The 24,299-nt window shown below is 31.1% G+C and overlaps 1 protein-coding gene across 2 annotated transcripts in view; it reads right to left on the bottom strand.

Annotated features, from left to right (window-relative positions):
• The window catches only part of LOC114336306 (xaa-Pro dipeptidase), a 58,690-nt gene that overhangs the window by 12,260 nt on the left and 22,131 nt on the right, over positions 1-24,299 (bottom strand). For both annotated transcript variants that reach the window (XM_028286651.2, XM_028286650.2), the window contains 5 exons: positions 21,450-21,497; positions 21,331-21,392; positions 15,205-15,249; positions 11,583-11,852; positions 3,964-4,408 (listed from right to left, as the gene is read on the bottom strand). In XM_028286651.2, the coding sequence (XP_028142452.1) occupies positions 3,964-4,408; positions 11,583-11,852; positions 15,205-15,249; positions 21,331-21,392; positions 21,450-21,497 (870 nt within the window). The remainder of the gene's footprint in view (positions 1-3,963; positions 4,409-11,582; positions 11,853-15,204; positions 15,250-21,330; positions 21,393-21,449; positions 21,498-24,299) is intronic.

Genomic DNA, 24,299 nt, shown 5'->3' with positions numbered 1-24,299 from the left:
TTTTGCTTTTATGTATATTTTCGATAAATGTATTGACAAACCAAATTTTCAATTAGACACCCTCCAAAATGGCGTTTGAAAATTGGTGTAATTTGTTTAAAACTTAATTTTTTAATAACATCGCTGGGAGTAAAAATCTTGAAATTATTTTTTGATATTCGTATTACTGGTAATTTTTGACATATCCACAAAAGCATAAAAATTTTCTAGAAGCATTTTTGGCCGAGATAGCTTTACCCAGTTTAAAAATTCATAATTTGTTTATCAATATTGAATTTAAAAGTATTATGTGACTACATCTATTAACCTTACTACTTAACAATGTCATTTATACACATAATCAAAATTGTAGAATAATTTGAAAAATGATGATTTTCGTAGCACCTTAAATGAAAACTTTTTGTCTGAAAATTTGCGGAGGTGAAGTTTCCAATATCTCTGTTAATAATGGGCCAATTTCAATGTTTTCTTTTAATTTGGGGTAGCATATAAAAATAATAGCATCTGCATGACCCTTTTTGCCATAAATAATCAATAATTAGTTATAGACAATTTTTTTTCTAGTATTGTAATAAACAAAAGTTGGCACCAAAGATTATCACAAAAGAGTATTAAAACAAATTTTTATTCTAAAAATTTAACAAAATAGTGAATTTTTCTTAAAGAATCATAAAAACTTTTCTTTTGTACAAATCATTGGCAAAATCTCGCAAAGATAATGTGAATACAAAATATAATATTTAAAAAAAATTGAGGACAACCTCTATATAAATATATGTATATAAGTGAATAAAAATTAACAAATATATACACAATTTTTAGTGTATTACCTGTTAAAAAGATTATAAAATTAAATGTAAAATACATACAGTGAGCACGTAAAGGTTGGAATTAATTCATTTTCTCGAGAATGAACAATTTTGTAAAAAAATCCCTAAAATGGTCAATTTTTATTTTTAAATTACGAATTTTTGGCATATATATCATGCTAGTGACGTCACCCATCTGGGCGTGATGACGTCATCGATGATTTTTTAAATGAGAATGGGAGTCGTGTGATAGCTCATTTGAAAGGTAATTAATCCTCTATTCAGCGGTATAAACATTAACATAATTATTTATACAGGGTGTCCAAATTTTTTTTAGCTAGTACTAACTGCACTACTGCACCACTCTTTATGCAAAACGTTTTCAGTTAAGGTCGCTACGAAAATCGTTATTTTTTTAAATATTCTAAAATTTTAACTCTATGTATAAATGACATTGTCAAGTAGTACGGTTGACATATGTACTCACAATCTTTAAAATGTTAAGGCGCGTTTATACGTATCCAGTAACTGGCGCCAGTCGCACTGACACGACAGCGCTGGCATTTTAGTGGCATCATGTAAACATTTTTTTGCTCCAGTATGCTCCAGTCCAGCGCTGTCTGTCAGCGCCGTCTCGAATAGAAAGGTGGTCTATTTTTCATGCCACTGGCATTCCAGTGAGACTGGCGCTAGTTACTGGATATGTGTAAACGTTACTTTAATATTTAATAATTTTTAAACTTTGAAAAGCTATCTCGGCAAAAAATGGATCTAGAATTTTTTTGTAAGTGTGTCAAAAACTACCAGGAACACGAATATCGAAAAAAAATTTCAAAATTTGTAATCCCGGTGATGTTATTAAAAAAACAAGTTTTAAACAAATACAATAAATTTCCAAACGCCATTTTAAAGGGGTGTTTTATTAAAATTTTAATTTGTCAATACACTTGTCGAAAATATACATTAAAGCCAAAAAATGAGACCTTAAAAACTTGTATACTCTATCGGCAATAACCGCGTTTTTGCAATTGAAAAAATGGTAATTTTTTATAAACAAATTAAATCTCTCATAAACTACTCAATATTTATCAACCAATTTGTTTGTCAATTTATAGTGATATAGCGCAACTTATTCTGCCAAACAAAACATTTGATAGTGCTTATTTATATTGCAAATAATATTTTTTTGGAAATTTGTTTTTCAATTTTGATTTAAAATTATTTAAATAAATTACGGGTTAAATTTAATTTAGTAAATCTCATACAGGGTGTCTGCGTAACTTGGGACCATATGGGAAACTTCTTTAATATCAATTTTACGAAAAAAAGTCATTCTTTATAAAGTGCTTTGCATAGTCTAAAACCTAGGATGCAATCATCAGATATCAAAATTTGTCAACAGTATACGAGGTATGTCAAAAAATATGAATTTCGCTCAAGAGCAAACCACTTTTATATTTCAAAATATCAAAAAATTTTATAATGAAAAGTTATTTGTAATTAAAAACCATATTCAAATATGCAATAACAGCCTTCTACTTGAAAAAAAAATTTCTGAAATTTTCCTAAATTACCGATTCCGAACATCATTTTTATTTATTAGACATGTAATAACTCTTTTATTAATAATTTTAGGAAAAAAAGTTATTCTTCATAAAAATCTGTACATGGTCTAAACCTCAAGATGCAACCATCAGTTAACCAAGTTTGTTAATTTTATACGAGGTGTGTCAAATAATATGAATTTAGAAGAATTTAGAAATTCACAAACCTCGTGACACACCTCGTATAAAATTAACAAACTTGGATAACTGATGATTGCATCTTGAGGTTTAGACCATTCACAGATTTTTATGAAGAATAACTTTTTTTCCTAAAATTATTAATAAAAGAGTTATTACATGTCTAATAAATAAAAATGATGTTCGGAATCGGTAATTTAGGAAAATTTCAGAAATTTTTTTTTCAAGTAGAAGGCTGTTATTGCATATTTGAATATGGTTTTTAATTACAAATAACTTTTCATTATAAAATTTTTTGATATTTTGAAATATAAAAGTGGTTTGCTCTTGAGCGAAATTCATATTTTTTGACATACCTCGTATACTGTTGACAAAATTTGATATCTGATGATTGCATCCTAGGTTTTAGACTATGCAGAGCACTTTATAAAGAATGACTTTTTTTCGTAAAATTGATATTAAAGAAGTTTCCCATATGGTCCCAAGTTACGCAGACACCCTGTATAAAATTCTTCATCTTTGCAGAAAAAAATTGTAAAATCCTTAATAAAAACAAGAATTGTCGCAGCAGTTAAAAAAGTAAATTTTGTGCAAAAATTACCAATTTTTAATTATTTAAACAATGATCCCCTCATATGAATCATATACTTTCTTAAAAATATCTTGTGTCTTGACCTAAACTTGATTCAAAAATTTATTCCAACCTGTACGGAATTACATTTTGACTTTATTTTATTTTATTGGGCTAATTAATAACTGGGTAAGAAACAGAAGAGTAGAACGGAACGACCACATAAGCCGAATGACAACAAATAGAGTAGTAGATACGGCGAGAAACGGTTCCTCGATAGAAAGACGACAGTGGGAAGACCACGAAAACGATGAAACGTACTGGAGGCACATCTGACATGTTATTGGAGGCATATTTGAAAAACAGACAGTCATGTCTACACAAAAAGAAGAAGAAGAAGAAGTGAGAAGAATTGAACAAGTGAGGAAGACAAAATAAAGAGAAAGTGTGTAAGGGACAAATTGGAAAATGTAATACGTAGTAAGTTAAGAAAATACACAAAAACAATGGCACATAAACGTGATACTCAGAGACAAAAACAGGTTAGATTTAACAGTAAGCGAAAGGCCACATGGGCGATAATTTACGGCGCCGCAAGAGCAGTAAACCAGATGAGTTGACGAGGCATTGGTTGACTAACTCCTATTTAATCTACAATTGGTTCAGGTCAAGTTTACTGCTTTTACGGCGTCGTAAATTATCACTCGTGTGGCCTTCCGCTAATAGAAGGAAAAAAATTGAGAAGTGTTCTTTTGGTAGACCGCCAAAACGAACCTAAAACGTTTGCCTGTTATTTGATTTGATTCCGTTCTAAATATTAGCAAGAAATACAAATACTTACGATATTAATGAAATAACATCCAGGTTCAATAGTCAGAACCATATTTTTTTCTAAAATCCTAGCAGTCCTCAAACTTTTTAATCCAGGTTTTGTAGGTCTTTCGGGGTTTCCTTCCAAATAACCTCCAACATCATGCACATTCAAACCAACAAAGTGTCCCAAACCATGAGGTTGAAAGATAGGTGCAATATCAGCTGCTATCATATCATCTACTGAACCCTGTAGAAGTCCCCCTTTCTTAAGTTCCTCCAGCAAGACTCTATTGGCCAATAAATGCATATCGGTCCATGACACTCCTGGTTTACCAGCTTTGAGGACAGCTTCATTTGATTTTAAAACAGCTTCGTATACGATTTTTTGTTGTGGAGAAAATTTACCGTTAACTGGGAAGGTAACTGTAATGTCAGCTGCGTAACCGTAGTATTCGCCTCCCATATCAAATAGGCTACAAAGAAAAATGTAAATTGAAGTAATTATGAAGTACCTAAATAAATAATCATTTCGTTGTAAAACGAAACAAGAGCCGTCTTATATTTCAATTTGTTCAGAGATCATCAAAAGCACTTTTAACCGATTTCGAACCTTACTGGGTTATCACCAGAGAGTGCATATTTGATTATCCCTGAACAAACTAAAATTCGGGCTGTCAGTATCCATTCACAACGAAATAACATGATGGTAGGGACAGAGCCTATTTTATTTCAAATAAGGCCCGAGGCACTACACAATATTCGGGCCCCTAAATATGATTTAATAATAATATCAATAACTTTTTTAAATGAATTAATTATTTATTAATAGAAATATAGTAGCACCAGAAATTTAAATTTTTATTAACAATAAATAAAATTTATATTTAAACAATTAAACATTGTTTAAATACACTGTGTCGTATTTGAGATGAAGACAGCTCTATATTTCAGCTATAAAAAAAAAAAAAAATAAAAAAATAAATACAGATTTAAAGTTTTGCACAATCATACAGGTTGAAGTTTCACATTTCTTAACGACGTTCTACACCTTCGGCAAAGAATTAAGGATTTGCATGAAATTTTAGTATGTTATAGTTTACTTAAAAAAACTAAGACTTGATTTTTTAAAAATTGTTTTACCGTGCCGTTTAATTACTATTAAGGGTCAAAGTTAAGTTTTAACATGGGCTCTTATGGGAATTTTTAAAAAGTTAATAACTTTTGACCAAATTTACGATTTTTAATTATTAGTGCTTAAATTAAAGGTTTTTTTGTAATGAATAACATATTAAAAAATGAGGATTGTTTACCGTACCATTTTTAATTTATTTATTATAATTAATTCCGTAATTTCCGTAATTTTATTATAATTTATTTTTATAAAGTATTCAATACTGAAACATATGATTTGAGTACTCTGCTATAAATGCATTGTTACCAACTTTCGCTTGCATAAGTTCCCCCCCCCCCCTTTCCTCTGAGAGGCATACCCCGCAACGAAGGTGTAGAACGTCGTTAAGGTACTCTACTGAAATTTAAATTTTGCTTCGCGTTAAAGATATCGGAAAAAGTTCATCAAATAATAAAAAAACTAAAAGTGCGAATTTTGTTATGAAATTTGGTATTTGGAGATAGAATAATATTGGGAGCATCTTTTTCAAATAACTTTTTCCGATATTTCTAACAGGAAGCAAAATATCGAAAATTTACCCTGTTTGTGGAGTCGCAGTAGGCAGTAGGCTGCCTTTAAAATTTAAATTTCAGCGAGTAGGTATCTTAAAAAATATGAACATTCAACCTGTATGACTGTGCAAAACTTCAAATCTGTATTTATTTTGAAAGCCAAAATATAGGGTTGTCTTCATCTTAAATGCGACACATAGACACACTGTATATATGTCATTTCCTTTTGTAAATAATTTGGTTGTTGAACCATAAAAGAATGGACAAAAATTTAACGGTTGCTATTATTCGTTAAAGAACGTTTCTCCAATGTTCCTTTTCTTCTAAATAACTTTTTTCCATTAATGATACAATTTGTCCTGCTGTACTACTTCTCTTGACTAACGTACCAATTGATGAAATGTGTTCAGAAGATCGCTCATGTTGAATAACTATCCTATTGATATTTTTTCAGTCATTAGAGAGTTATCAAGTAACCCCAGGAGAATACGGTAACGCTATTTTACTGTATACTTTACATGTTATTTATAACGTTACCGTATTCTCATAGAGTTACTTGATAACTCTCTATTATACCCATCGAAAGTTAAAAAAACAATATTTTTCGTGGAAATTTAGTTTAAAAACGTAACAATAAACACGGCCACATTTAGGACTGTACATTAACCCCTCGCGAAGAATGTTTTCCCAATTAACTTTCATTTTATAAAAACTTGCACTTTGCAAATGTCTGGTTTTGTTATTATCCAGTTCTGTAACACATTCACTAATTTTATTAATATATTGATTCGGTCGATTATTTATATTTATAAGATATTTTTGAAATTCCAGATTTAAATGTTTTGGTTATCGCTATGTCGCTAGGAAAAGAGTTAAGTATTGACATTGTCGTTTTCTATAGGAAATTAAGGAGATAATTGATGGATTCGACCGTTACTTGATGGAAGTTCATTTTATCTCACAATAAAACACTGAACAAACGTTTGAACATAAAACAAACGTTTTTCAGTGTTTTATTGTGAGAATTAAGGAGATGTACTTGTGACAGGTGAAGTCGCTTGAAAATCAACAGTGGGGTCATCATTTATCATTTCATGTTCGTAAAATGAAAACATTTTGAAAACGTATTTTATTATTACAATAAAAATTTTTTTTTGGTGATCTTTCGGGCCCCATTAAAATGCGGGCCCGCGGCAGGTGCCTCACGGGCCTATTGGTAAAATAGGCCCTGGGTAGGGATGTCGTGCTTGTTTTTGTTGCTGTAATTATGAAATATTTTAAATAAAAAAGGAAAGTGACTGATATGCACTTTTACAGATGAACAACAAGCAGGATTCCGAGCAGGACGATCCTGCATCGATCACATCTTCACGCTCAACCACAGCCTCCTAAAGCTTACAAGCCGTGAAATGAGAAAATTGGCAACGTTGAAGCTAGTCCGATGGTAGTCCATATTTACTTTGTTTACATTGGGAGTTTATGCTAATTTTGTTAATTTTTAGTGTATTATTGGTGAATTATTTGATTAAAAAAGAAAAAGTGTGTACCTCTTACGTATATTGTAATATTTGTGTGATTACTAATAATAGTATATAAGATATAGTACAAACTGTTAAATTCACAACCACAACATCCCTTTAGTAACTACAAACCCCATCTCGATAAGTGTTAATTAATTCATTGGTACAGGTACAATTAATTCATTTTTCTTTTATATCCTTTATTATAACACATTAAATTAGAGATGTCGAGACACTGCAGTGTACCAAATGGCAAATCAAATTATGCAACTTACTTTAAAATATGAACAGGCCCAAAGTACATTCTCTTTTCCCAAAAACGATCACCTTCGTAATCAGTGGATTAGATCTATTAACCGTGAAAATTTTACAGTAACTGCTAGTTCAGTGGTTTGTAAAAAACATTTTGATTCGACCGACATATTGAAACTGACTTCTTTACCGAAATTTGACATACCCGAAGTTGAAAGAGAACGCAATCCCAAGCATTTTTGAAAAGCAACTTTCATATTTATTTAACCCAAAACCACCAACAAGAAAAAATCCTGAAACTAGACGTGCTGAAATAAGTCTCTGGGAAGAAAATATTGTAAAGGAATTTGAAAACGAAGACCTTATCGTAGCTTTCAATCAACTTGTACAACATGTTAGTGAGAAGATTGAGTTAAAAACTGACAGATAAAAGTTGTAGAAGAAAGGATTTGTAATACATTATTAAATATTGACAGTCACTGCAGTGATAAGTGCATATAAGTTATTTCAAACATTAATATTACGAATTCAAACGAAGGAATTACTTGTATCTGTATATAGGGTGAGGCAGATAACTGGCCTATTAGAAATATCTCGAGAACTAAAGGCAACAGAATCATGAAAATTGGAATAAAGGGGTTTTGAGGGATGATCTATTAAATGAAAATATTTTCGTGTAGTAATGAAACACAGACTTACTCACAATCATTTAATTATACTTTGACGACCGGTTTCGATCTCTACAATATACAGATCATCTTCAGGTCGGCGTTACAAGTAGTTAAATGCTACAATAAAGAAAACCAGAGTTAGAACATTATCTGGTTGCACAAGTGTTAACAGAAAGCCAAATTAGAAAAAATTTTTGCAATAAAGGTTTTCAACTGTTGACATTTCAGAATATTGATACCTACAAATGCACACCTATGAGTTAAAATGCTCATAAGCATATATGAGCAAATGGGTGCATGTAGTTTGTGAGTTTGTGTTGAAATTTAAATTATTAACAATTAAAACAAATTAAACCATCAAGCAAACTTAAATATGCATCCAAACTCAAAATAGCAATTACAAATAGATAGTAATATTGTTCAAACCTACTTACATGCCGTTACAAGGAATGCGTTGCCACTTAGTTGTTATCATATTAATTCGTCCAATTTATGCTGATTGGTTTGCTGGTAGGGTTATACGGCAAACAGACATGTTACGCAGGTCAAAACAAAGTAAATTTTTGAATTTGGAAAGGATCCTGAAGGAAGATGCGTGCTGTGAAACTGGTGATGTCTTGTTAGAATGGAGAAAGACAATGCTCAAGTGGTTGTGTATTGAATGTACGAATGTTGAATGTAAATGTATTGAAATAAAAAATAAGATATTCAGTGAATTGGGGAAATGTAGTGCTACCTCCAATTTTTTATCAATAATTGTTATGTCTTTGTGCTTTTTAATCCTGTGTGTTATGTGTTAATTTATTTATTTATTTTAAAAAAATATTCTCAAGTAAGTGCCAACACCCTACCAATATCTTTTCTTTTCTTTGAACTTATTCCTTTAAACAATAGCTCAAACAAAATAACCCTGGTTTTTCTGATCTTTTTATTATTTACTTTTACAGTTCTTAACCAATCTTTTTGATAATTTTTACTACTTTTTCATTTAATTAGCTTTCTTTCTTATAATTTCTATGCAGTTCATAGATTTCAAAGTGTCTGGCACCTACTAGTTTATTGAATTTATGACATCCCTTAGTCATTTGACCGGGAACAAGACATTATAATTCAAGTTAATTATTAAAATAATTTCCTGTTTGTCATTTCCTATGCTTTGACCTCTGCCCGTATCGTAAAACATCTACGAGCTAAGACCATCACATTTGTACAAGTGTCTACAATAAGATTTTCATACCTGGCTACATTCAATACACAACCACTTGAGCATTGTCTTTCTCCATTCTAACAAGACATCACCAGTTTCACAGCACGCATCTTCCTTCAGGATCCTTTCCAAATTCAAAAATTTACTTTGTTTTGACCTGCGTAACATGTCTGTTTGCCGTATAACCCTACCAGCAAACCAATCAGCATAAATTGGACGAATTAATATGATAACAACTAAGTGGCAACGCATTCCTTGTAACGGCATGTAAGTAGGTTTGAACAATATTACTATCTATTTGTAATTGCTATTTTGAGTTTGGATGCATATTTAAGTTTGCTTGATGGTTTAATTTGTTTTAATTGTTAATAATTTAAATTTCAACACAAACTCACAAACTACATGCACCCATTTGCTCATATATGCTTATGAGCATTTTAACTCATAGGTGTGCATTTGTAGGTATCAATATTCTGAAATGTCAACAATTGAAAACCTTTATTGCAAAAATTTTTTCGAATTTGGCTTTCTGTTAACACTTGTGCAACCAGATAATGTTCTAACTCTGGTTTTCTTTATTGTAGCATTTAACTACTTGTAATGCCGACCTGAAGATGATCTGTATATTGTAGAGATCGAAACCGGTCGTCAAAGTATAATTAAATGATTGTGAGTAAGTCTGTGTTTCATTACTACATTTAATATGGACTCACATATGCAACCCATTCAATATTTGAAAATATTTTCATCTCTTTGCAACTTCCGGTTATACCGGAAGTTGCTTATAACTTAGTTTTTTTAAATGGGACACCCTGTATATTTTTACATTTTGTGATTCTCCTCAATATCTTCTTTCTTAAAATATGAGATTTTGTAATATTATACAGGGTATTTTCAAAGATATTTACATTTTTTTATTAATTCCGTAGCAAGATTCACACCCTGTAGAATTGTAATAGATTGACATTAAAAACTCTGCTTACGTTCAAGTGAATTTTAATATAGTCTATTATTGTTAAGAATCATTAGTATAGCTAATTTTGAAATTTTAGTATACAGGGTTGGTCGAAACTCAAAATGAATATTTTCTGAGTTTTCTTAAATAGAACACCCTGTATTTTAGTATTGTAATGAAATGATATTTCATAGTACTTTTTTATTTTATAAGTATTCCCTATACCTAACTGCTTTAATTTGTGAGTTATTGGTGATTTAAGCTAAACATTAATTGCAACAAAAAATACGTAAAATTTTATTAGGTTGGCCGTGAAAATATTCAATCACAAATAATTTTTCTGAAATAAATACATATTAATCCAGACTAATCCTTAAAATTACCAATAATGGTTTAGCTATCAAAATACCTATGTAGTTAAGATTGTTGGTGCGACTAACAATTAAGCACAAATTAAAGCAGTTAGGTATAGGGAATGCTTAAGAAATAAAAAAATACCATAAAATATCATTTCATTACAATACTAAAATACAGGGTGTTCCATTTAAGAAAACTCCCAAACTTTTAATTATTCATAGTCAAATTTGATTTTTTTATAAAAAATTAAGTAATCGTGTGGGGACAAAAATAAATATGCCATTTTAATTGCCCATTTGTCTAATTTGTAAAATTCATATTAGAGTTTTCAAAAACCGTATACAGGGTTAAATTTTTTCTAAGACCAAAACGAACTTATTTTTTTAATCCGGGCCTGATTTTTTCTAGTTTAAATAAATCAGTTGATTGGGTGGTAACAAATTAAATATTTGTTTAAAAAAAATTAATTTTTGTAATAAGTTATTTTTTTTAATCTATGGTTCACTTTACCAAACTTTTATTAAGTAATCGTGTGCGGAAAAAAATAAATATGCCATTTTAATTGCCTATTTGTCTAATTTGTAAAATTCATATTAGAGTTTTCAAAAAGCGTATACAGGTTGAAATTTTTTCTAAGACCCAAACAAACCAATTTTTTTAAAGCCGGACCTGATATTTTCTAGTTTGAATAAATCAGTTGATTAGGTTGTAATAGTGTAACGATTGTACAAAACCGTACAAAAATTATGACAAATACAAATTTCTGTCAAAATGCGAAACTCGCCCTGTATATTATTAAACAATGGGAGCAGACACTTTTTAATGGTCATTTGTTATTCCCCATAGGGGCCTCTATACGAGGTAGGAGTATGTACAGTTCCTCATGACTCACCCTGTATATACTATAATTTTATGACACTGGCACAATAATCTCACTCTCGAGGGTTGGGAACACTGTAACACATTAAATCTGTTTCATTAAAAAAGGTTTTTTTTACTTACCACAATTTTCCATCTTCCAGTTGAAAGTTGTTGGGAGCTCCAGCGTGGCCATAGTGCAAAACAGCCCCGTTAATCCCCGATCCACATATACAAGTATATGCAACATGTCTGCATCCGCCATGTTTGTAGCAGTGGTTTAAGAATTCTGATTCGCACTGATATTCGAATGTTCCGGCTTTGGCGAATCGCATTACATGCCTATGTGCTGCTGAAGACACCTCAGTAACGTATTTCAGTACATCCAGCTCGTAGCTTGTTTTAATTACTCGACTAAAAAATCAAAAATTGTTGTTAATCTGTGATGGAATGCAAAAGTCATATTTGACCCTAGCCACATGGCAGATACTTTAAACTACGACCGTTTCAGGGTCGTATTTAAAATCTGGTGCATTTACAAAATAAGGTAAATTTATTAAGTAGGTAAGTTGTATCCATATGGAAAACTTTTTTATTATTAATTTTACGAAAAAAAGTCATTCTTCATAAAAAGCTCTGCATGGTCCAAAACCTAAGATTCAACCATCAGATATAAAATTTTATGAATATTATACGAGGTATGTCAAAAAGTTTGAATTTCACTCAAGAGTAAAGTAGCTTTATTTTTCACAATATTGAAATTTGCTATTATGAAAAGTTGTTTGGAATTAAAACTAAACTGCGCGTCATGGAAAACGGGCACCCTAAAAAATGGGCCATATTTGAGGTCGCGTATCTCCTTAACCTGTTGTTCGATTTAAGTGATTTTTTGAATATCTTATAGCCTTATTCTTTGTCAATATCCCTGTAATAATATTTTTACGAAGCAGGTAAATTTTCATTGTATACCGGGTGTGCGAATAAAACTGAGTTTTTTTCTCAAAGTTCGCAACACCCTGTGGAATATTATAGCCTTTAAAAAATACTGAAATAAAATCCCAACTATAGCCTCAGGTTTTCTGAACATTTTGTTTTTTGATTCATTCTCTTATGTCGGATAATACAAAAGTTATGTACTTTAACAACTAGTAATGCTCTTCATCAGTATAGGTTATTTGTAAATAATACGTGCGACAAACTTTAAGGGGCACTTCTGCATAAAAAAATAATGACTGTTTGCTTTATAAAATTATGTCTGCAAATGCTTCGTTTACGAGATACGGGATGTTGATTTTTTTTTACAAACTGATGATTTATTTTATTGCCCTAAAACCGGTTAACATATGCAAATGAAATTTGGTAGGTTTTAAGAGATAGTTATTGCGAATTTTTTGACTTGCAATCAAGAATTTTATATTCACTATTGACGTGCATACGGGCAATATGACCGATCATATTACCCGTATGCACGCCAATGGTGAATATAAAATTCTTAATTGTATGTCAAAAAATGTGCTATAATTACGTCTTAAAACCCACCAAATTTCATTTGCATATCTCAACCGGTTTTAAAGCAATAAATAAATCGTCAGTTTGTAAGAAAAAATTCAACATCCCGTATCTCGCAAACGAAGCATTTGCGGACATACGATTATAAAACAAACTGTCCTTATTTTTTAATGCAGAATAGTCCCTTAAAATTTGTCGCACTTGTTTAGAAACACCCTGTACTGAAAAAGAACATGGCTAATTGTTAAAGTACCTAACTTTTGTATTATGTGACATAAGCGAATGAATCAAAAAACAGAATGTTGAGAAAACCTGGGGCTATAGTTGGGTTTTAATTTCAGTATTTTATAAATACTAGGATATTCCACAGGGCGTTGCGAACTTTGAGAAAAAAACACAGTTTGATTCGTACACCCGGTATACAATGAAAATTTACCTGTTTAGCAAAAATATTACTACAGCGATATTGACAAAGAATAAGATATTCAAAAAATCACTTAAATCGGACAACAGGTTTAGGAGATACGCAACCTCAAAAATTAGCCATTTTTAGGGTGCCCGTTTTCTATGACGCGTAGTGTATATTCTAATATGCAATTACATCCTTCTAATTGAATTTTTTTTTGAAAAATTATGGATAACTAACTTTATTTTCAGTTATTTCAATTCTGATAACTCTTTTATTATTAATTTTACGAAAAAAAAGTGATTCTTAATAAAAAGTTCTGCATGGTCTGAAACCTAAAATACAACCATCTTATGTCAAATTTTATCAATTTTATACAAGTTGTCAAAAAATACGAATTTGGCTCAAGAGTAAAATACCTTTATTTTTCACAATATCGAAAATTGTTATTATGAAAAGTTATTAAGAATTAAAAACCATGTTTCAGTATGTAATTACATCCTTCTTATTGAAATATTTTGAACTATAAAGGTACTTTACTTTTGATCTAAATTTATCTTTTTTGACACACCTCGTATAAAATTGACATAAGATGGTTGCATTTTAGGTTTTAGAGTATTTTAGACCATGCAGAACTTTTTATTACCAATTACTTTTTTCGTAAAATTAATAATAAAAGAGTTATTAGAATTAAAATTACTGAAAATAATGTTAGTTATCCATAATTTAAAAAAAAAAAATTTTCAATTAGAAGGATGTAATTGGATATTAGAATATAGTTTTTAATTCCAAACAATTTTTCATAATAGCAATTTTCAATAATGTGAAAAATAAAGCTACTTTACTCTTGAGTGAAATTCAAACTTTTTGACATACCTCGTATAATATTCAAAAAATTTTATATTTGATGGTTAAATCTTAGGTTCTGGACCATGCAGAGCTTTTTATAGAGAATAACTTTTTTTCGTAAAATTAATAATAAAAAAGTTTTCCATATGGATACAACTTACAGGGACATACTGTATATTGGAGAGATCCCTGATATCGGTCTTGTGATTGATACAATTTTGATCGTTATTTAAGTTAATCATCTCCAATATACATATTTTGTTGTAGTTCTATTATCTTTCAGTCATATTTTTCTTCGGCAAATACACTTCCCATTCACTAAAAGACTATCCTGTAATCATCAAATTTGGTCCATGACTCGTCGAACGATAGAAATTATAATGCATCCTCACTCGGAATTCTAAAACGAGTTTTGTCTTCGTAATCATGTTATTTTTAGACATTTAAGCTCACTGGTAGGCACCAGTCCATTATATTAGATTCAAAGTTGGCTTCTTTGAAACTGTGTAGTTTTGCAGTTTATATATGTATATTTGTTTGACAATTCAGTTACCATTTGATAATCCGTTCTTATTTTTTGGTGCCCAATATTATTCCCAACCATTATTTTGGAGTTTGCGTATGTAGTAATCATTTAATTTAACTTACAGCTCATTGAGTTTTATTGGATATCTTCATTAATTTTGGAGATTATTTAGTATTTTCGATGTTCATGTCTTACTTTAGGAGCGGCTTAAATATTTACGTCAACTTCATTCTATTTCTAGTAAAGGTTCTTTGGTGCTCGTTTATTATTTTTGGTTGCCAAATACTGTTTGGAGACAGTAAAACTTGGTAGTAATGTTGGGGCTCAATAATTACTTTGGTGCTCATTTAAAATATAGTCCTTTATAAACAATATCCGACTACTGATCTTTAGATCAGAAGACTGAGTCGGATCTTGTTTATAAATTATTAGCTTAACGATTTGTATGATTGTAAAATTGTATTGTGAATACTTACAGATCTGCTATTATTGGAAATAGAGCCTTATTGTTCACTTTAAACCTACAAATAAAATAACATGTAAAAAAAGATGAAAAATAACAAAGTGATTAGTGTCTTCAGGCTATAGTTACTTAGAAATAAAATGATAACAAAGATGTTGTGAAAGCTGGAGACTATTTAAATGAAGTAAGTAATGGAATAAAAGACGTTCTTACAATCAATTTGTTATCTACTCCAGACGGCCGATTTCGTTGTCTATAATATACACAGCATCATCAGGTCCCGGTAACAGTAAACTAAATGATACAAATTCCAAGGTAACAGTAAACTAACTGCTACAAATTAGAAACAATTTTTTTTGTAATTTGTAGCATTTAGTTTACTGTTACCGGAACCTGATGATGCTGTGCATATTATAGACAGCGAAACCTTTTGTCCGGGGTAGATAATACAGATTGTGAGAACGTCTTTTATTTCATTACTTAATTAATATGGACTTGCAACCCATTCAATATTTGAATCAGTTCTGTATTTATCAGAAAATTTGATATATTGTTCCCATTATTAGAGAAAATAATGATTCGCTGTGTCGAAAAATGTAAAACATAATAGTCTCCCGTTTTATACCGCTGACGCGGTTTTGGGTTTTATAGCAGAATATTCTGCTATATCTAGGGCCTACGGCAGCGGTCGGCAACGTGATGCCCGCGGGCACCAAGGTGCCCGCGAAGCAATTTTAAGTGACCGACATTCCTTTCACCATCTTAATTTAAAGACTATTTACAAAACTAATTAAAAACGGAACTTTAATAATTTAAAGCTTATTCAAAACTAAAGTTTTAAAACTGAATTTCAGCGACAAACTGGCTACGACCCTGCTCACATCTTACTAACCTAACGAACATGATACAAACGCTTCGAGCAGCGCCGGCATATCTATACGCACCGTTATCTTTTCCTCACCCCCGCGCGTCTACTATAACTCCGTGTACCTGCCTGCTACCATTTCATGCGCCACGTGCTAACTAATCTGTGTGAATTTATTCTTATCGTGAATTTATATTAATTTGGAGTTGTAAGTATATATCTGTGATTGTTTAATTCTTTATATTTATTATTTTACTGTTATTCTAGCCGTCATGCCATGGAAAATAAAAGAAAGAAGATAAAGACACATTATTTTAATGTCGAGCGGGAAGAACAGTTTTGCTTCATTTACTATAAAGAAAATAGTATGTGCATATTGTGCAATTCAAACGTAGCTGTTCCAAAAAATGTGTAATGTGGAGAGACATTTCATTACCACTCACAAAAATTTTAACACAACTTTTCCAATAAACTCGGAAATTAGAAAGAAAAAGATATCGGAACTTAAACTCAAGTTGACTAAGCAGCAAAACTTATTTGCCAGACCAATTTCCCAATCAACAAAACCAACTACTGCCTCTTTCAAGATTGCGCACCTTTTGGCCAAGAAAATGAAACCGTTTGTAGAAGGTGAGATTTTTAAGGAAGCCATGTTATTAAGTGCCGAAACACTTTTTGACGACCATAACAGTAAAAATGAAATAGTAACAGCAATAAAAGGCATCCAGCTATCAGCCAGAACAGTAACTTGAAGAATTGAAATGATGGTTACAGACATTGAGTCACAATAATTAAACACTGATATTCAAAAAAGTGTATTCTTTTCACTGCAAGTTGATGGGTCAACAAACGTGTCCAATTATGTATTATTAAAATGATGGTTTTCGAAGATTTTATTGTTAAAGAAGAATTTCTAAAAATGTTACCGTTAAAAGGGCGGACAAGGGGTGAAGATATTTATATGACTTTTTAGAGGAAACTAACATACCTTTGAAAAAATTGTCCTCAATTACAACAGACGGCGCACCTGCAATGAAAGGAAGAAATAGCGGTTTCATCGCTCTGTGTAAGAGAGAATCGATGTTTCCCAAATTTGCCTCTTATCATTGTATCATTCACCAGGAAGTATTATGTTCAAAGGTGATTCCTTTCCAAGATATAATACAAACTGTAACCAAAATTATAAATTCAATAATAGCAGGAGCTATGCAACACAGGTTATTTAAATTATTGATGCAAGAAAATGGCGCAGACTTTGACGATCTGATTACACATAGAGAAGTACGGTGGCTGAGTAAAGGAAAAGTACTTGAGCGGTTTTTAGATTTATTACCTCAAGTAAGAGAATTTCTATTATCCAGAAATGAAGTTTGTCCGGAGTTAGAACAAGCACCTTGGTTAATTCGGCTTGTTTTTTAAACTGATTTAACTGTAAAATTAAAAGAATTAAACTTACAACTACAAGGCAGAAATCATCATATTACTTCCATGGTAAGTGCGGTAAATGCATTTAAAGCTAAATTGGCGCTCTGGAAGTTGCATATGGAGAACAATAATTTATCACATTTCCCAAATTTGAGAATGGTAATAGAAAGTCATTGCGATGAAAATGTTACCACCCATCAGTTTGCCAAACATTTTGATTTCTTGTTGACAGAATTTAACAAAAGGTTCGAAGAATTTTCTGAACTAGAGACATTTTTGATGTTTTTCATTAATCCTCACTCTCATAGAAATGAAGATCTGAGTGAAAAGATTTCAAGATATTTCAGTATTTCAAGATAAGGAGGACTTGGATTGGAAATTATAAATATCACCAACGACATCCAATTGAAATCATACTGTAACGAAGATAATTTTTGGAATTTAGTGGATATAAATATTTATCCTTTGTTGAGAAAATGTGCCCTAAAGTTAAATTCCCTCTGTGCCTCGACATACGCCTGTGAATCTTTATTTTCAAATATGAAATACTTAAAATCAAGGTACCGATCAAACCTTACTGATGCTCATTTAGACCAATGCCTGCGAACTGGAAATTCTACTTATATTCCACATTACAACGAGCTGGCCTCAAATTTACGGTGCCAAATATCTCACTAGTGGACTACTTATGCTTATATTTTATATTAGAATTTGATGTGAAATAAAAATTTGCTAATACATTTTTTTTTATTTTATACTATTTTCATGTTTCCTCGCCGGGGGGAGAGGGGCGCTAGCTTTCATCAGGTGGTGCCCGCCGAATTTCACAATTTTTGAAATGTACCCTCCTAGCAAAAAAGGTTGCCGACCCCTGGCCTACGGTATACAAGGAGGGTAACAGGAACAGTGCTACGCTTCAACCGCCTATTATTACCCCTGGTTTTACCCAAGGTACTCATTTTTATTCAGGCTGAGTCGACCTGGGCCCTATAGACATTTTAAAAATGTCTAAGTGGAAGTCAAACATGATACCGCCTGAGCTATCCGGGCCCTAAAATGTAAAACATATGGGTCCTATACAGGGTGTTTCATTGGGAAACGGAAATACTTTAATGGTGAATAGAGGTCACCCAGCCGGTTCTAGATACACTGCATTTTTTGCCCTACCGACTTTTATAAGCGAGTTACAGGGTGTTTTATCGATTTTACCCATTTCTTTCCTAAGCCATAACTTAAGAACCAGCCTGTATACTTTTTTTTGATATTTGGTACACATATGTCTCATTCAAAACCCAAACGATCGACATACTAACCATAAGAAAAATTCAGGTCCGGATTAACAAAAAAATATAAAGTAATTGTGACTTTAAAACAACACCCTGTATATTCAAATTCTGAAAATCTGTTTGCATATTTGAAAAGAGCACAAAAAACTAAGTTTAATGGTTCACTTAAATTTTTCGGCCAGACAATTTTATGACTTTAATTTTGAAATTATATTGAATTTTTTAAGAACTCTGACATCAAAAAGCCGGTATTATTAACTTTTAGTTATAAATTATTAAAATTAATGAATAAATACTCATTTTAAAATTAATCAATACTTATTTACCACATTGGAACGACTCAATTACTAATCACAAGAAAAATCCAGGTCCGGATTAACAAAAAAAATATAAAGTAATTGTGACCTTGAAACAACACCCTGCATATTGACATTTTGAAAGTTTGTGTGCGTATTTTAAAAAAGCATAAAAAACTGTGGTAAAAAGTGCATATAGAATGTTTGTGCAAATAATTTAATTACAGATATTTTAAAATTATATTGATTAATTATGTCAAGGTGACAATAAGCTGCCAGAAAAATTAAAAACAATGTAATCAGAAAATCGATTCGAATTTTTTTTAAAACGAGCAAGGAAATGCATCGAACAAAATGGCGGACATTTTGAGCAACTGTTATAGTTCAAATGTTTTTAATTTATGTTAAATTGTTGAATTGTTTAAACGAATTTTTTTTATTAGATATAGCTGTTTTTTAAGTTCTTTACTAAAGCATTAAAATATCCCAGTTCTCGCAATTCTAATTTTTAATGTTGTTCTGAAGCTATTTTCTTGTGACATTTTTACAATTTTAACTATTTATAATGGGAAATAAGCCACAATATTATTAAAAAATGATTTTTATTAACGTTTCGAAGCCCAAATCGGGTGTCGTTGTCAAAATACAAAATACTACTAACATAAACAAAAATGTTGTTGCTTAGTAAAAAAATTCTTCTAATAATTTATTTAATTTGACTCATTTATATCGGCAATTCAGATACATATGATACATTTTAAAGTAGAAGACTTTAAAATGATATTGCCAATATTTATGAGTTGCGTTCCTGGGACGACTTTACTGAAAGATAGTTCATTCGATTACATGAAATCAACCCCAACTCAAGAATATCCGTCACAAAAAAATCATAGCATGTGACCTGTCTTTAAAAAGACAACATGCAACGGTGACATTAAAATTCTCGCGTTAGAGATCTCATAGTAAATCACAAGGGAAAACCAGGAAAAACCTCGTGATACTATCCCGACATCGTAAGTATTTGGTCTTACATTTAATTTACTCTCAAAATTAATACCAAATTCTGACTTTACTATAATTTTGTTTAAATTATAAATAATATCAATAATTTTTAATGATATGCATACAGCTACAAATCCAGAGAATCGATGAAGCCAGCGTAGTAAATAAGTATTAAGTATTTTTAAAATAAGTATTGATTCAGTAATATTAAATTATTAAAAGTTAATAATACCTGGTTTTTATTCTCAGAATTCTTTACATTTTCAATATAATTTCCAAATTGATGTAATTAAATCCTGTGATGCCCTTTTAAAATGCGCAGACAAATTTTCAAAATTTCAATATGTGTTATATCTCAATACATTTATACATATATTTCAATACAGGGTGTTAGTTCAAGGTCACAATTACTTTATATTTTTTGTTAATCCGGACCTGGATCTTTCTTGTCATTAGTAATTGGGTCGTTCCAATATGGTAAATAATTATTGATTGTTTTTAAAATGAGTATTTATTCATTAACTTTAATAATTTATAATTAAAAGATAATAATACCTGCTTTTTAATGTAGAGTTCATAAAAAAATCAATATAATTTTAAAATGAAAGTCAAAAAATTGTCTGGCCGAAAAATTGAAGTGAACCAGTAAACTTAATTGTTTGTGCTCTTTTCAAATATGTAAATAGATTTTCAAAATTTCAATATACAGGGTGTTGTTTTAAGGTCACAATTACTTTATAATTTTTTGTTAATGCGGACCTGGAATTTCCAATGATTAGTATGCGGTCGTTTAAGATTTGAATGAGACATATGAGTACCAAATATAAAAAAAATATACAGGGTGGTTCTAAAGTTATGGCTTAGAACTCGGTTATAAAAGTCGGTAGGGCAAAAAATGTAGTATATCTAGAACCGCCTCGGTGACCTCTATTCACCATTAAAGTATTTCCGTTTACCAATGAAACACCCTGTATAAATCGGAGTGTACAAAAGGAAAATTTCTATAAAACTTATTTGGCAATGAATATATTGAGATGTTAAATTTCTTAGTGAAATTCCATATGAAAGAAAATTGTCAAAGTGAGGTAAATAAATTAGGTGCATGTAAATATGTATTCGTGTGACAATGAGTGCATTCAGCAACAGTTATCTATTCAAATAGAAGATATTCGTATGAACACCAATTTACAGGTTTCAATTAATATCAGAGTTGATAGGATTTATCTCAAATAGGATGAGTACTTATAATTTAGAATATTACTTACTTTTCAATACCCTCAAAAGTAGCTGTTTTAGCTGTAAGACCACTGTCACTATTAACACCACTCTTAAAAAATACAATTAGTTTATGTTACAAAATATATATACACCTATTTTAACTTACCAATGTCAGTAAAGTCTCTCTGTTTAGGTTTTCGAGTACTTGTTTCAGCTGAAAAAAAAAAAAAAAAAATACAATTTTACAGCTTTAAATTTAAAAGTAAAGAATAAAAGAATATTTCTTGTAGACTGTTACATTATTGGAGTTGTTTGACCTAGCTCTACGTCACTGGTAAAGTAAAATTAAGATACCTTGTTGCTAACAAGGATAATGAAAAAATTACGCTTAGGAAAATGATACCTAGAAAATCAGTCGTGTGATGAATTACCGAAGTTATTTTTAACGTTTGCGTTAAAATTAACATAACTATAACATATAACTATCTCCATAACTATAAAACGAAAACTCGGTGTGATGGATCATCCACCGTTATGAGATGAGTTATTTCTCAGACGTTATCGGGCGGAAGAAAATATTAAGTTGTCTAAAAAGAGAACCTTATGTAGAATCTGTACAAGTTGGAGCGAGAAAGAGAATCACGAGAAGTTGGTATACCTACCTACCGGCTACCGATGACTGAACAGCTGTTCGCTGTTCGGTGTGGTTCGGTGGTGAATCGTAAAAGTAGATACTTATACTAAATTTACATTCAAGATGCAGTAGAAATAAACAAACCAAGACACGTTAAATGCTACTAGGAGCACTCCCGGATCATAATTTACAATGTATAAACTTTGGAAATCATGATTTGGGATTTACAATGTATATTGGTACATTGTAAATTACGATTAGGGAGTGCTTCTAGTAGCATTTAACGTGTCTTGGTTTGTTTATTTCTACTGCATCTTGATTGTAAATTTAGTATAAAACGCTTGGATTTGGATGTTTATAAATATAAATTTCAATTTGGATCTCTCGATTTGATTTTCGCATAACTTTTAAAATTGCAATACCCTTCTAGTTTTAAATTATTAGCTTCCTTTTTCATTTTTATTATTGTTTTAATTTTATTACCTACGTGTTTTTAATTGTTATCTTAGGTCTATGTTTTTGATAATTTTGTGCTGCTTTATATTTGATCTTAAGTTTGATTTATTAAAAATAAAATGCCGCACAAGGTCCTGGGACAACCTGAAGCAGCGTTCTACGTTAAATATTCACTTGATTTCTATCTAAAAACAAATCAAAACATAAACCTAACCTTACAATCCTTAACATAACTACAGAGTTATCTCATAACTTGAGGTTTAACGTCGCGTTATAAAGTGACAGTTGATACACCAGATAACTCAAGAACTGTCAAGAAATAACGCAAGTAGTTAAGTTAAGTATGATACATCACACCAATTCGATGATTATAACATAACTACAGGATAACTTTACGTTAACGATAACTTCGGTCATCCATCACAAGGCTGAATGATGGGTAACGGAAACAGTAACACCAATGGTCACCAAAATAACAAATGAGGAAGGGATTCAAACACTTAAAAAAATAAAGACATGAAAAGAAGTTGGACCAGATGATATTCCTGGAGAAGTGTGGACAGCATTAATAGAGCTGAACAAGTTGGCTAACAGGTTTATTTAATACAATTTTATGGAAGTGGGACAAATGCCAGACGAATGGAGAAACAGTATATTATTACATGTTTATAAAAACAACGGAGATATACAACAATATACAAACTACCATAAAACTACTTAGTCACACCATGAGAATATGGGATAGAGTAAATGATAGAAGGATAGGTGAAGAAACCAAAATATCCGATAATCAATTTGGCTTTATGCAAGGTAGCTCAACAACAGAGACAATTTTCATTATAAGGCAGTTGATGAAAGAATACAGGAATAAAGAAACAAACGCTCATATGATATTAATTGATATTGAGAAAGGATATAATAGAGTTCATCGAGAGATTCTGTGGTGGGTACTCCATAAGAAAGGAGTTCCTAGTGAATATGTAAAGATTGTGAGAGACATATATGATGGAGTAACAACTAGTGTTAGCACAGGTGTGGAATAGACTGATAAATTTCATGTGAAAGTAGGATAGTACTAAGGGTCGGTGCTTAGTCCTTATTTATCCTCATTACTGTTGGATCAGCTAACAGCGAAACTACAGGGTAATATTCCCTGGTGCTCAATGTATGCTGATGATGTAGTATTAGTAGGAAGTAAGGAAAGCGACTCAGAACAAAAACTGGAATAGTGGAGACAAGCTTTTGAGGAAATAGGTTTAAAACTAAACAGAATTTTTGGAATGTTCATTTAAAGATGGAGTTAATACAAATAAAATGATATCTTTGTGATTGTCAAAAGTAATAGTTTTAGCTACCTAGTATCGATATATGATGAGATTTAATCGGGAAACAAAGAATGGGGAAATAAATGGAGATGCCTTCAGTAGAATTAGGGTTGGATTGATGAAGTGGAAGGAAGCGAGTGGTGTCAAAGAATAATTCCAATGAAGCTGAAGGTAAAATTCTAAAAAACAGCCACGACCAGTGTTTAATCTCAAACATTTTCATATTCGATATTAAACATTTTTTTTATCACCCCATATATCACACTAACGCAATTGTTATTATATTGCAAACATGTGCGGGCTATTTAATTTAGTTGAATATTACAAATCATAAACATTTTTGGCTAGGGCACACTAAAAATGTGATGACTAAATAAAATCCTTTGTTAGTTAGTCGCGTGGGCTATGACCCAATTCATATTGACACCAAGAGATAACATACGTTTTAGAATCATTCTTCTTCTTCTTTAAGTTCCATCTTCTATCGAAGGTTGGAAATCATCATGGCAATGCGGACCCTGTTGACTGCCGCTCTAAATATCTCTGCACTACTGCATTCGAACCATTCCCGTAAGTTCTTAAGCCAGGATGTTCTTCGTCT

This window comes from Diabrotica virgifera, chromosome 10 (genome assembly GCF_917563875.1).
Source record: "Diabrotica virgifera virgifera chromosome 10, PGI_DIABVI_V3a".
Lineage (NCBI taxonomy): Eukaryota > Metazoa > Arthropoda > Insecta > Coleoptera > Chrysomelidae > Diabrotica > Diabrotica virgifera.
This window is presented reverse-complemented; position numbering and strand designations above follow the sequence as displayed.